The sequence below is a fragment of the Chinchilla lanigera genome, unplaced genomic scaffold (genome assembly GCF_000276665.1).
Source record: "Chinchilla lanigera isolate Chin_1 unplaced genomic scaffold, ChiLan1.0 scaffold00024, whole genome shotgun sequence".
Classification (NCBI taxonomy): domain Eukaryota; kingdom Metazoa; phylum Chordata; class Mammalia; order Rodentia; family Chinchillidae; genus Chinchilla; species Chinchilla lanigera.
Window position 1 is genome coordinate 23501887 of NW_004955425.1, and position 14198 is coordinate 23516084.

A 14198-nucleotide genomic window follows, 5' to 3' on the forward strand; every position below is an offset into this window, starting at 1 on the left:
CACAGCAAATTTTCTGTTAGTAAACTATAATTCAACATTAACAAGCACCTAGTATGGCCTTAGGACCCAGATAGAGGTAATGCTTACATGTGTGATTGTTGATATTATTCCTAATAGATTGTTCATCTGGTTATCAGAGATTTCTGTCCTGCTGGTTTATCTGCCAAATGGAATAATCGAATCATAATTACTCACCAGTGTATTTCTAAATTTTAAGTCACTGGATGTTTTAGGGCCATTAATGTGGAATAAATACCAGGGTCTTAAAATAATACCAGAGATTCAAAGATAACATTTGATGTCTTTTTACCATTTATTATTTAACTTGATTTTTACAATTATCCCCATTTACTGCATATGGAATCCAAGGTAAAGGTTAAGTAATTTCCTAAAGACCACCAGGCTAATCACAGGCAGAGCCAGAATTAGAACCCATGTCTCTGGATGGAGTGCATTGCTCTATTCTGTCTTCCCTTAAATATGTAAGAATTAAATTATAGTTTCTAAAGATAATTTTTAGTCTAATAGTTATAAATTTTCTATTGAATGTATAATGTTAGTGTCTTGGCCAGTTAATTTCATTTTATTTAAAGATTTAAAAAACTTATTATATAAGTTATTCATAGTCGGGGCTGGGGATTTAGCTCAGCGGCAAAGCGCCTGCCTGGCAAGCGCAAGGTCGTGAGTTCGGTTCCCGGTACCAGAGAAAAACCAAAAAAAAAAAAGTTATTCATAGTCATAGTAAAAAAGTGACAAAACTGAGAGACATAAAAAAGAAAATTTATCTATCATCCAGTATTCAATACCAGTCTATCCCCTTCTGGGTATTTTTATGGGTATGTGGATGTGTGTACATAGGGTCTACTACTTTGTAACAGTATGTCATAAATATATTTCCATATCAATATGAACATACTTTTGCAAGTTAATTTTTAATAATAGCATTACTATTTCATTCCATGGATGTCTTTTTTATTTATTTAATCCCCAGTTAGATGTTTAGGTTACCATTGGATTTTTTAAGATTATATTTAGCAGCCTTATACATGTCTTTATGCATTTCCCTCATCTAGAAGTGAAACTGGTAGATCGCTAAGTTTACATTTTTTTAGGGTTTTGATACATATTAGCATATCCATTTTTGTGTGGCATGTGCCAGTTTATACAATGACATGAGCCGTGTGTATGCTGCTCCGTTATGCTCTTGCCGGTACTATTTCCCTGATTGATTGACTGATTGATTTGGTACCAGTATTGAACCTCAGGACCTTGTGCTTGCCAGGCAGGTGCTTTTGCCACTCAGCTATATCCCTGGCCCTATTTTCCTGATTTATAACAGGAAACTTATGGATTTCAATTTATTAATCTATTAATTTCCCAATTTGAAAATCTATAAATTGTATCTCATTGCTTTGAGATTTCATTGAGTGTTAAGAGTTGAAGGTCTTTGCACACATTTACTGCCTGTACCTTTTGTTTTGTCTGTTTAGGTCATTTGTGTATATTTTTTGCTGGAGTATTTTTCTTGCTCTTAAAACTTGTTATGCATCAAGTGTAGCAAACCTATTTTGACATTTAAATTATATATTCTCCCCAGCTTTTTGTCATTTAAGTGTATGGGGTTTTTGGGTTGTATTTTTGTAGTGCTGGAGGTTAAATCCAAAGCCTCACACATGCTTGGCAAGTGATCTACCACTGACATAGAGCCCCAGCCCCTTTTTTTTTAAGATAAGGTCTCACTAAGTTGCTCAGGCTAACCTCCAACTTGTGGTCCTCGTGCTTCAGCCCTCCTGAGTAGCTGGATTACAGGTATGTGCTACCTTGCCTGGCAATTTTTTCCCCTGCAGGAAAATATGTTCTTAGATCTGTCTGCCTTTCCCTGCTTCCTTTGGAGCCCTTTACCACTCCATATTTACAAAACCATCCACCTTAATTTTCTTCAGTCCTTTAGTACTTGTAATATTTTATTCTGTTATTCAAGTTATTTTGGTACCTGATCTAAAGTGAAGTTGTTGTATTATTATTCCCTGACAACTTGACCAAATACTCTAACATGAGAAATTTCTTCACTAGAGCAAAACATACTGAGTTATTAGTAAACTTGAATCTGTTTCTGGCCTTTTCGCTGTGTTGTAGAATCTGTGTGCTTGTCTAGGTATCCCACTGTTGTGATCGCTGTGGTGTGGGGAGCATTGCTATAGGCGGTCCATATTTTTCTACTGTTAGCCTAAAGCAGTGATGGCAAACCTGTAAGAGATGAGTGTCCAAACTGCAACCCAAACCCACTTATTTATCCCAAAGTGCCAACACTGCAATTCAACCTGAATACTGAGGTTTAGTTTAGAAAAAGCAACTCCTACATTAACATCTTTTGTCTTAAAAACAATAATACACGTGCCATAGCTTCACCACCTCTGGCCTAAAGGAACTGCTCAGTAATGGAGGTCTTTGAACTCTGCCTAGATGTGAGTTTTGTTACTGGTTCCCATGTTGGGGAGCTGATCATCTGGGATGTCCTGGACTGGACCGTGCAGGCCTATGAACGCAACTTCTGGGACCCATCTCCACAGCTGGATGTCCAGCAAGAAATCAAACTCTGTCAAAAACCAAATGACGTTTCTATTCATCATTTCACTTGTGATGAAGAGGTAACAATAAAATGTATACATCTAATTTCTGATTTTTAAAATTTAATCCCATTATGGATATAGAAAATATTCCTTTTGGTTTTAAGTTTTGCTTTAAAATGGTCTGGTAGTTTACAAAGATAGTGCTACTCACATTTTTAAAAAGTCACTTTAATCATTGCTTCCAATCTTTAGGCAAAGGAAGGGTAAAGATAGCCACAGGTTTTGGTGCATTACCTGGAAAGGTAAAAGAAGCTTAACATTTTAAGAATGTTTCTCTTTTAGTCCGTCAGCATGCTAGGTAAGATCACTGGGTGAGAACGGCCCATCTCAGATCCCCATCCTTCATGGTGATGTTCTGCAGCACTTATCCTGGAAAAGATTAGTGTCAGCCAGTCAACTGAGATTCAGTCAACTGAATCTTGGTTTGGATCTGAGAAAAAAATTGCTTCTTACAACCCAAGGGCCTCAGAATGTGTTTAAAGGAGTTATTTTCCTAAATGTAATAAAAAACATTTGTAACCTTTGTGGAAAGGGGGTGGGGGAAGCATTTCTTTCCCTCTGTCCTGTTGTTTAACCTTTCTAATCACATGCATGTTACTCTTTTTATTAAAAAATGTCAGTAGTGTTCTGGAGAGGGAAGGTATTTTTTTTTCTTTCCAACACTTACTGGAAGAAGAAAAGAATAAGAGGAAGATTTTAAAAGTACATGTGTACTCAAAGATTGCTTTTTTGAGTCCCAAATTTGTTTTTTAAAAAACCCCAAATATATATAGTAGAGATAGTATGGTCTCAGAAAAGATGGAGACTAGATTGCTTAGAGACCTAAAAACTACATGTATGTTTATCTTTCTCACTTTTGAGAAAAGTATTGCACAGCTTTTTCCGGTCCAGATCACTCCACCTTTAGATCCTGATCGGCGTGGGCGTGCTCTGGTTTGGCTGATACAGGTCTGAGTTGGCTCAGAGCCTGTCCTGAAGCTCAGGGGGTCCAAGGTCTCTGCAGGAAGCAGACAGTCGGTGGGGGTTTCTGAATGGTCTGCTCTTGAGGTACCAAGAATGAGTGATTCCATGGTGAGTGCTACCTGGAGTCTAGTAACGCACGAAATAACTTAGAAGCTGGGTGCTGCGGTGTGAGGAAAGAGCAAAGACCTGGAATAGCATGACCCGGATTCCGACGCTGACTCCGTGTCTTGTTTCTTGTGCCTTCAGTCCTTTGGCAGTTTTAAGTTGGTCATCTGGAAAACGGCAGTAATGCTTGCCTTCCCTGCCTTAACAAGATGGTATGGGCTGAAGTGAAATGCACATTTGTGAGCATGCTTTTAAAAGGTTAAGGTGGTTTTAGTAAGAAGGTGTTTGTAATATCACATTTGGAAGAATGTTTTTCTGACTCCTTCAGAGGCTCCTAGATGATAGCGCCTCTCTCCAGCATGTGCTGTTCTGTGTCATGTGTCGGTCTCTTGATTAGATGTGAGTGCAGAGTAATTGTGCTCACTTTTTCCAGGCTAAGTAATTTTCCTGAGGATGCAGTGTTAGTGGGTGAAGCCCCAGGTGTCCCCTAGCAGCTTCGGCCACAGGCCGGTCCCATCTCCTCCTTGAACGGTTAGAATTGCAGAGCTCCTTGCGTCTGCCCGCTGTGCACGCTGAGCTTTCCCGGGTGCTTGGGACAGTTTTGGACTTTAGAGGGCAGTGCGGTAATTCGGGCTGAGGGTTGAAACAGAGTAGGTAATGGCCTTCTGATCTCACACAAGGCTGGAAATCTGTTCACCGGGGAGTAAGCACCAGTTTTATGCCCATTTCTGAACTTTCCCCTCCAGAATGTGTTTGCTGCAGTTGGAAGGGGTTTATATGTGTATAACCTTCAAATGAAGCGTGTGATTGCCTGCCAGAAGACTGCACATGACTCAAATGTCCTGCACATCGCCAGGCTGCCAAACAGGTACAAGTGCTCATCTGTTCTGCCACAGATGAAAGAAAGTTATGGTCCGCGGGGCCACCAGGGCAATTTCTCAAGTGGCCCAGTTTCCTGGCTCTGAGGCTTGACCCATTGTGTTCTTTTGGAAATGAAGAATGCCCTCTAGCTCTCTCCAGCAGAAGAGGTGGTAGCAAAATATGACAAAATTTACAAGAACAAGGTTCAAATGAATTACACTGAATTTTATGGTAAGAGATCCTTTAAAAATTGATACTTAATAGAAGTAAATATCAACTGGGACATGTACAGTCATTTTTCTTTTTCTATTTCCCATGAACCTACCTTTTTGTTGTTGTGTGTTTATAGCCAGAGACAAATAGTCTCCTTCATGCCTAATGCAACCAAGTGGGTGTTCTCTTCTCATGGTGGGTTTGGCTGTTGAATTTCTGGGGACAAAATTCCAGGAAGGGCATAGCCTTACTTTCTGTATTATATATATTGTCTGTTTAGAGGGAGAGACATCGTGTAGAAACACAGTAAGAGGAGGGAGGGACTGCAAGCTGTTCAGGACATTGTGGGAGTGGAACTCATACCTTGTTAGCCAGAGTGCACTTTCTGAGGTGGAGATGATGCATTTGTAGTATCTGAGCCAGCGTCACATAGTGTAGCTGTGCCTTTCCTGAAGAATGCTTTTAGTTTGCATTGCACTGCCACGTTCAGTTCTTCTCAGCTCCTGCCAAGAGCTGAATAAAAGCAGCTAAGGGTTCCTGGATTTCTCTCACTGCCCATTTAGCATTTGGGCCTCCATGGTGGTGTCTTTGTGTCACTGGCTTTCTGTGCTGACAGGCAGTTAACCTCCTGCTCAGAAGATGGCAGTGTACGCATTTGGGAGCTACGGGAGAAGCAGCATCTGGCAGCTGAGCCAGTACCAACAGGTGTGTGTCTTTCCCAAGAGGGCACCGCTTCCCCACTCTCCCTGCACCTGTCTCTCTGTCCCCCATTTTCTCATCAAAAGACAGCAGAAAGGTGATTACATGAAATCACAGGAATACTCCAGAACATGCTCCAAACAGGCATCAGGTGTTTACTGGAGTATTGTAAGTAATTGGGACACGGGACTGACATCTTCATGCTGCCCTCATGTAGAACTGCCTTAATGAGGATTTCATTGTTCTGAAGGAAACTTACCATTTTCTAGTAACCTGAATGACCAAGTGGCCTAATGAAGTAATTGTTCATTTGAATTGTCTGTGATTTTGACGGATACACAAAATTTATACCATCAGGTGTGAGACTGTTCTCTAGCGTTGAAGCATTATCATTAACATCAAACTCAGTTTATGGAAAAACTCACTTTTCTTTGTGTTTATATCATAATTCATGAGCTCTTGACATTTGGGTGTTTGGTTTGGAAAACACCGTTGCTGTTTAAATGGCTTGGTTACCAACCCTCGATGAGGAAGCAGGTGCTGCTGCCTGTGGTTTCTTCTGGGTCTTTCAGCTTCCACGAGGTCCTAGGGTACTGTGTGCGGCACAGAGAGATTTTCTTCTATGTTTTTGCTGGAATGTATTATTTTCTTTTGACAGATACTGCCATTCGGCCCTTTTCACTTCTCTTTTATTCTGTCTTTTTTTTGTCACGTGAATATGCCTTCACGAATGGGTGTGATCAGTGAAAAGCTGAACAAACCTGGTTGGAAAGATGAAACAAAATAACGTATTTTAAAAGCTCTAGCATGGTACCTTGTACTGTCCATGTAGTCCTTAACTAGTATAAATGCAGAACATTTTTGCATTTTCTGTTTTTCTGGTCGCATTTGACAATTCTCAGAGCACAGTAGTTTGGGGAATGACTGAAATGATTGTGTTTTTTAGGTTTTTTTAATATGTGGGGATTTGGAAGAGTGAACAAACAAGCCAGCCAGCCTGTTAAAAAGCAACAAGAAAATACCACTTCCTGTTCACTGGAGCTCATTGGTGATCTCATCGGACACTCGTCCTCCGTGGAGGTATAGCTTACAGTAGGCCCGTGCCACACGCTCTGCACAGCCAGCTGCTCTCAGACAGGCTGTGCTTTCTCAGCTGTAGGTCTGTGTTGGGTCGCACACAGAATAGCACAGGCTGTACTGTGTGCCGCGAGGATCTCCTTTACAGAGATAGGCTCTGAGGAATCTGCTTTTGAGAATGGACAGAGCGTTTTTGAGATGGGGACAGCTGAGTAAAAGCAGTGTGAGCGATGTGGAGTATGTGTGATACAGATGAGACATGGGAGGTACGAAGTTTAAGCTTTAATGAATCTAATTCAAAGAGTCTTCATCAGATTCATGAACAGAGTGTTGTTTTCACTTGTCTCTGATGGGTAATCTGTTAGCTTTATAAAACCCCATACTGCCTGGGTACACGCCTGTAATCCCAGCACGGAGGGAGGCTGAGACAGGAGGATTGTAAGTTTGAGGCTTGCATAAACAAATTAGGGACACTGCGTCTCAAAATTAAGAAAAATTAAATGAAAAGGGCTGGGGATGTAGCTGAGTGGTAGAGCACCTCTGGGTTCAACCACAAAAAAAGACACCCCTGTACCTTATCATTGTACATATGAAAATTAGTTGACACAAGGTGCATAAAATTCTGACTTGTGGAAATCCAGATACATTCATGTTTACTACAAGCACCGTTGCGTGAAATGAGTAAGACCACTGAAGAGGCAGAGGTGACTGGAACTAGTAGCAGTGTAACAATCACAGTAACAGTGTAATGGTAACGGTTTAAGACGAGGCCTAATTAATGCAGTTTTCAACTGTTCTCCTCTGTCTTATGGCCAGCAAGTAACAGACTGCTTTTCATTGGAAAGGGCTTCGTTCTTATGCTGGCTACTGAGCACTTCCTGCATTCCAGGAATATGCTCCAGCCCCTGGGTTATAGAGACACTAGATGCTGAGGTTCACGGAGAGACACATGGTGCAGTGCTAGCACATGTGAATCTCGCACTGTTGTGGAGAGGAGGGAGACAGACCTAGGAGGCTGTTCTCACTGCTGCTGCTGGACCCAGATGAGTAGCAGACAGTGAGTGCTCGGGGCTTCGAGAAACAGCTCTTGCTGAAGCCTGTACATGCCGGACGTGAGGCTTGCACTGAAGCAGGAAGGTTGGTAGGATTGCCTTTGTCACCACCGCTGCCTGCTGTAGGGGCCCGTCTGTCTCACTCATCTTTGCGGTGCTCTCAGGTAGCTCAGCCTTTTGGTTTGTGTTCTGCCTGGTGGCTGTGGGTATAGTTCAGCATGGTGAGTAGGCAGCATGGGTGACAAAGGGCAAAGACAGCATTTCTGTGGGAGCAGAATGGCTGGGAAAGAGCCAATTATATGTGACTTATCAACGCTTGAAATTTTTCAGGAAAAATGCAATAATTTTACACTGAAATAAAAAGTGTCCTAGGTATATCTTAAAGCCCATGTATTAAGCCAGTTTTACATTTCTCTTGCTGAAGTTCCCATAATCAGTAGTTTCAATTTTTCTTTTCAGATGTTTCTGTATTTTCAAGATCATGGACTAGTGACTTGCTCTGCCGATCATCTCATTATTTTGTGGAAAAATGGAGAGCGAGAATCTGGATTACGCAGTTTAAAATTATTCCAGAAACTAGAGGAGAATGGTGACTTGTACCGTGCTGCCTAGTGTAACGAATCAGGAACACGTGGATGAACCTGCAGCATCCAGTACAGAGTTACACCAAGAACCACCAGTGCACTGATCAGTTAAATTTGCAATTTTTGACAAGCTGTATAATTCTGTGTGTTTGAGTTCTTTTGCGTGCATCTTCCCAGGTGTTTCTAGTACACTCACCAGGGTGCGCACTGATTGGCTCCCGCGGGGGTGTGCTGCTGACCTAGTGACTGCCAGGTTTGGAGTTTCTTAATGTGAACCTAGACCCTTTGTGAAGTGGTGGGACTAGAGGAAGCAGCGTTCTTAAGTTTTATCTTTGGTTTCCTTTGAAGAATTCTTGTGAGAAGTGTAGCCTTTCTCCTGCAGATTTCTCTGGGAGCAAACTTGACTCTTAACCAAAAAACTATACTACTTAAGCACAGTGATTTTTGGTACTAAATTTTTTCAAATCATTAAAACATTTTTTTCGTTCTAGCTACTAAGTTCTTTTGTACTCGATCCAATCCATAGGCATCTGATGAGGGTGTATTTCTTTTCTGACATGAATTTGCCTGACCAGCCCCTGGCCAGATGAGTACTGGGCCAGCAGCTGCTGCGCAGGTGTGCCAACGACGAGCGCTAGGTCAGCATCAGCGGGAGGCCCGCGCTCCGGGGCAGCCCCGAGTGCCTGCTCCATCTGAGCCTGACGAGGTGGGAGATGCCTGCGTCCCTCGTGTGTCCGCTGCAAGTGGCTCATCTTCATCACTCCACCAGCTTTGTGACAAATCCTCTCTCACTTTCAATGCTGAAAAATAAAAGTTAAAAAGTATTCTATGTGGGTTTAATTATGGAATTCTTCTTAAACTGCCAATTAAAGAATCCTGAAGAGTAAGGAAAGGGCAAGGTGACTGGTGTTAGATGACTGATCCTCCTCAAAGAAGCCTTGTGCAGATCTGTGCAACACAGACACACACACACACACTCTTGCCCTCCCTAACTGATAAATTATTTTCCCTAGTTTTAAGCCTCCCTACTCCCTGCAGGCAGACTAGCACAGGTAGACTCACTGGGTCGCCCGGCACCACGATGCAGTGAGGCAGCCAGGGCCCGGAGCTTAGCGTGTGTTATAGTGTCTGTTTCCATCACTGTGCAGCTGACAGACAAACGAAGGCGACTGGAATGAGAAAGGCTTCGTGGACCTTGTGGTGAGCACGGGAGGAGACAGCATGCTGTTCCCAGCCACTGCTGCAGGGTTAACTCACAGTGGAAATAGCCTTATGGAAAAATGGATTAAAACTTAAGCTAGTTCCTTCACGGCACAGAAGAAATGAACATGACAACTGGCAGTGCCTCTGAGCCAGCGAACTGCTGTCACCAACCCCTCCCAGCGTCCTCCCAGCGCAGCTTTCTGACCTTTGATGGGGCCGTGGCAGTGCAGGCAGCGTCCTTCTCCAGGCAGAAAGGTGGTCTGATCTGGGGCTCAGGCAGACTCATGTAAAGCTTTTCCTGCTCTGCTCATGGGCTTTTCTTTGCAAACTCTGTGTTAGGTCGTGAGTTAAAGATGTTTTCTACAGTTGTACAACGATCAATTCATACATTTTTAAACTATTTTTAACTTGCTCTGGGTTAGTGTTTCATGAGTTTTAGGAACACACGGCACCATAGCAAGCCCGAATCACTACACTCTAGGTGACTGGTTGTCCACAAGGGGGAAGCGGAAAGTTCAGAGGGACCCTCACCGAGTTGGCAAAGCTGAGGGCGTTTGTTTTCCCGAGTGCCTTGAGTTAGTGTGAAGGGAGCTAGGAGCACAGCCGGACAGGAGAGTCTGGTAGGGACCCAGGCCCATCACTACTCAGCAGTAACGTGTAGATAGCTAAGAGTTGAATTTTCAATTTACAAGTGATTACTGCGTTCACTATATATGATGGGTGTTTCTTCCATTTCCCTAGCTTAGTTTCCAGTACTTACTGATACTTACAACCCCAGAACTGACACTATGTTACTGTGCCTTGTCATTTGTATTTCAAATACTTACACCTCTTCTCTGGCTGTATTCTCACAACACAATTGAAAAGCAAAGCTCACCTTTGCCATTTCTCCCGAGTTGAGTGGGCCTTAGTGGGACTTGTTCCTGCCCAGGAGGTAAGGCAGTCCTAACTCAGGCCAAGAACCGTCAAAATGTTCAAGTCCAGTAACAGTGCTTCACAACTGACTTCTGGCTGGAGTAACAGGTGTGCAGAGACTAGGACCATTTTGTAGTTTCCTAAATTAATATGTCTTCCCTCATGTCATATTATGTTGGTTATTGCCAATAAACCAACTACTTGGAAGAATATACCAGTTAATCAGGGCTTAAAGCTGTACTTGGCTGTCTTTTTTTTTTTTTTTCTTTTTTCTTTTTCTTTTTCTCCGAGACAGGGTTTCACTCTGCACTTCAGGCTGGCCTCGGGCTTGGCTGTCTTAAAGCATGTAATAGCAGAATTTGAAGTTAAATTAATTTCATGTAACACTGAGTAAGAAATAATGTTTCATACAGAAACTGATAAATGTTACTTACCACATGGAACCGAAAGCAAGCCGGTCAGAAGGAAAGATTATTGTCCTTACCTCCAGCAAACTTCTGAAGCCTAGGCAAATTATTTCATAAGCTACAAATCCTTAATATGGGATTCTGGCATCCTTATTTTAATGTGTTATGAAAACAAAGTGTGTTGACTCATGAAATAAAGGACACTAAACCCAGAATTTGAAATTATGAAAAATTTAGGCCAGAGAGGTAAAATAAAAACAGCTGCTGGGGATGAGAAATGGCTGTAGGAGTTTAGTTACAGGTACTTCACAAAACACTTTGTCACACATTTGCACAGTGCGGCATTACAACACAAAGCCGGCCGCTGTCCCAACCAAGCACGTTCTCATCGCCTAACAAAAATAATTTAAATACATTTCTTTGCATGGGATTGTCATATATGTTTCCATTTTTTCCATACAAAACATAGAAAAAAAAAACATTGGCACATTATGTAATGAGAAGTCATTTTTTTTTCTTTCCATGTACCAGTTTCACGTGTTCTGCATTTTGATTTTCACTTGGAAAAAGAACTACTGATTCAGTTATTTCAGCTTCTGTTTATATCCCTTAGAAATGCAGCACAGGGTACAGAGAAAGAAAAGATATTTTGTTTACTACATTTCTAGTGTTCACAATGCGTAGAGAAGGGCTGGCGATGAAAGGAAAATCCCAAGTCTGACTTGATGGAGATCACACAAAGTTGTGAAAAGAGCTGTATAAAAATATGCACTTGTGCTTCAGAAGCTTTTAGCATACAGTTAATAGCTTAAAATAGTATTTACTCCCTTCCCATAGTCTTATTTGCTGATGTATCTGTACATCCTGCAGTGCCTTTTATCTGCCACTAGAGCAGACAGCATGATCCAAATATAGACAAGTTAAATATATCTGAACCTTGAAACATCCCCATGCCTTCCCCAAATATATACGTAGAGGTGGCGCACGGTACAACAAACTCCATGGGCTTAGACCCAGGAAATTTAGATTGTTTTAATAAAAATTTTAAACAGCAAATGTATATAAATTTTTTTCTTTTTTAAAAAATGCTTGTCCAAGGGCATTCAGATTTGATGGCTTTTGTATAATAGCATAATGCCTCATGCCTGCCTCAGTAAGCCAGAAGGGAATCGCGTGGGCCCCCCACGCCAGATGCCGCCCTGCCCCTTCACAGATGACTTCTGTTTACACCAAAGAGGGCCACACAGGCTTCTGGCATCTGGGAGCCGGCGCTCACCAGGCTAAGTCTGCCCTCTAACTGGGGTGTCACACCACGGAACAGAAGACCACCTCGCCATGGAAGCTGTGAAACTAACTAGTTTATCAATAATTTGGTCCTAGGTGTTTTGCTCGTTTTATGTAACTTTTTCCTTAGGTATATCCGTTCAGATAAGCTTCTTAGGAATCCTGCAGACTGATGCTCTTGAGGACAGTCAAGCTAAATAGCAATGGTGATTTTTACGGGAAGAGATGAACCAAACACTGGCTAAGCTAGTGGGGCTGGCCTCATTGGCACTGGGTCTTGCTGTGTCCTGCAGTTACAGTGACTCAGCTCCATAGTGTGACAGGCACACAGGACGATGGCACAAGAGATCTGCCAAGTGTTTGTTCTGCTACTAAATGACTATTCAAAAGAATGTGTGTTTTTCTTCATGGTATTTAACTTGCTAAACTGAAATTTGAGGACTTGCATGATTCAAGGTCAAATATCAATCATTAGCTCCTTAGCCTACACACGTCAGGGTGTTACAAAGGACAGCCTCCGCGTACACGCCTGTGATTCACAGTGCCCTTGTGGGAGAGGTCGCTGCTCTGCAGGCTTAGCTGTCAGATGGCAGCCTCAGACTTTTGCACTTCAGGTCATCTAATGTCTTCCAGTGTTTGTAGTTATCGGCCAGGTGCTGCATGAGGGCTGGCAGGTGGGCGAAGGCTGCAAGGACATGAAAGAAAGGGAAGCTGTCAGATCCCAGGTTTCTCTGGGACAGGTAGAGTGAGGTACAAGGTGAGGCCTTAGGTCGCAGCAGACATACAAGTGCAGGAAAGCCAGGTCATTAAATGCTGAAGCACAGGTCCTTTGGATTAGCTGAGAAGGTGTTCATCTGTGACATTATCAAAAGAACCTGTGACTCAGAATAGACATGGGATTATTTTGCATTATTTCAATGCTAGAATAAAATCGCTGTGCACTTTGGACACATGTCACTTGAAGAAGTGAGCGCTTGTCTGTCTGGTTATCACACACCCACCTGGCAAGGGGCCAGTGCAGGGAAACATAAATTACACATGACAGTTGCATGTGCCTACCTGGCCACAAACAGCTGACGGCTAACGTTTTTTTACTATTTCATTTATCTTTAGGCCCAGCCTGAGTTATGAAGGGCAGTCTGCACGAAGGCCGACAGAACACTGCACTGCTGTGGGTGTTGAAGCAGTAGCCAACTTACCATCCCAAGCATCAAACATGTCTGTGATGAAGTAGTCAATGAAGGAGATCTGGGACTTGGGGATGCTGCAGGTGTTGCGGTCGAACACGGGCATCACCACAGGGAGCCCCTGTCTCTTCTCCTCATCCGTCTGTAAGAGAAAGCACCGCCACACAGGGCCGTGGGGCACGGAGACACCTTCACAGTCACAGCCCGCGTCTCAGGAGCACCTGCTAGCGTGCTCCTGGGCCCGTTTTAACTGCAAAGGAACAGGCTCAGCAAGGGCCTGAGACCTCGAACAACTGCAGGACGAGCCTCGGTGTCTACGTCGGGTGGCCCGACTCAGTCTCTCCCTTTTGATGTTACCCACCGCCCCTCCTGAAGCAGTGACCTCAGGGTACTTAGCCCCCTTTCTGTGATCTGCTGTAGTCAATTCTGAGTCCAGCAGACACCCCTCCTGCCCTACTGCCACGCACATTACATCAGGTGAGCAGCTGCGGTGGGCGGGGCTGCCAGTGCCACGATCCCTAGCCAGAGTCGCTGGTGCCTTCCACTGCTTGCAGCTTTCAAAACACTCAAGCATGGCCTCTTTGAAGTGCTAATAGCTACTAATCTTATGACATTTTGACCTCTGAGTACATGTCTCACCTCCTGCGTGACAAATAGGGCAGAGTGCCCTTGTGCTGGATGCCCCAGTGTGATAGCGTCTCCAGGAAGAGCACTCCTGCAGTCGAGTCATGGCTGAACAGGGCTTTTCTACACAAAACACTGTTTTTACTCCAAGGAATGGCAAACTGATTGCTCAGATCTGGGCATTAACCAAGCAGCTCTCTCAAGTACCATGTGTGGAATCTCAGTACTACACACACGAACGCCTACGTACTTGTGTGTAAGGACATAGCCACTAAGCTCCATGGCCACACACCAGAAGCAGCAGACCCAAGGCTTCCTTTGTAGGCCACACTGGCTTGTTGGTACATTCCTTTTAAGAGGATGTCTAAATAAGAAGCTTCCAGCAGAGAATTTA

At 43.3% G+C, this 14198-nt stretch overlaps 2 protein-coding genes and 1 long non-coding RNA gene across 5 annotated transcripts in view; 1 reads left to right on the forward strand and 2 right to left on the reverse strand.

The window, feature by feature from the left end:
- Positions 1-9011, forward strand: part of Wdr41 (WD repeat domain 41) — a 144768-nt gene extending 135757 nt beyond the window's left edge. For both annotated transcript variants that reach the window (XM_013514857.1, XM_005386025.2), the window contains exons 9-13: positions 2464-2648; positions 4445-4566; positions 5389-5477; positions 6418-6551; positions 8060-9011. In XM_013514857.1, the coding sequence (XP_013370311.1) occupies positions 2464-2648; positions 4445-4566; positions 5389-5477; positions 6418-6551; positions 8060-8212 (683 nt within the window). In that variant the 3' untranslated portion in view covers positions 8213-9011. The remainder of the gene's footprint in view (positions 1-2463; positions 2649-4444; positions 4567-5388; positions 5478-6417; positions 6552-8059) is intronic.
- Positions 8893-10257, reverse strand: LOC106148639. The gene is made up of 3 exons (XR_001234284.1): positions 9593-10257; positions 9247-9453; positions 8893-8984 (listed from the first exon to the last, which is right to left on the reverse strand). It is a non-coding gene; the product is annotated as an uncharacterized LOC106148639 (long non-coding RNA).
- A 721-nt stretch (positions 10258-10978) lies between these two features.
- Pde8b (phosphodiesterase 8B) overlaps positions 10979-14198 on the reverse strand; it is a gene marked incomplete at its 5' end in the record, with an annotated part of 101462 nt that continues 98242 nt past the window's right edge. The window contains 2 exon segments of one of the 2 annotated variants that reach the window (XM_013514855.1): positions 10979-12678; positions 13193-13322. In XM_013514855.1, coding sequence (XP_013370309.1) covers positions 12569-12678; positions 13193-13322 — 240 coding nt within the window. 2 annotated transcript variants of the gene reach the window in all.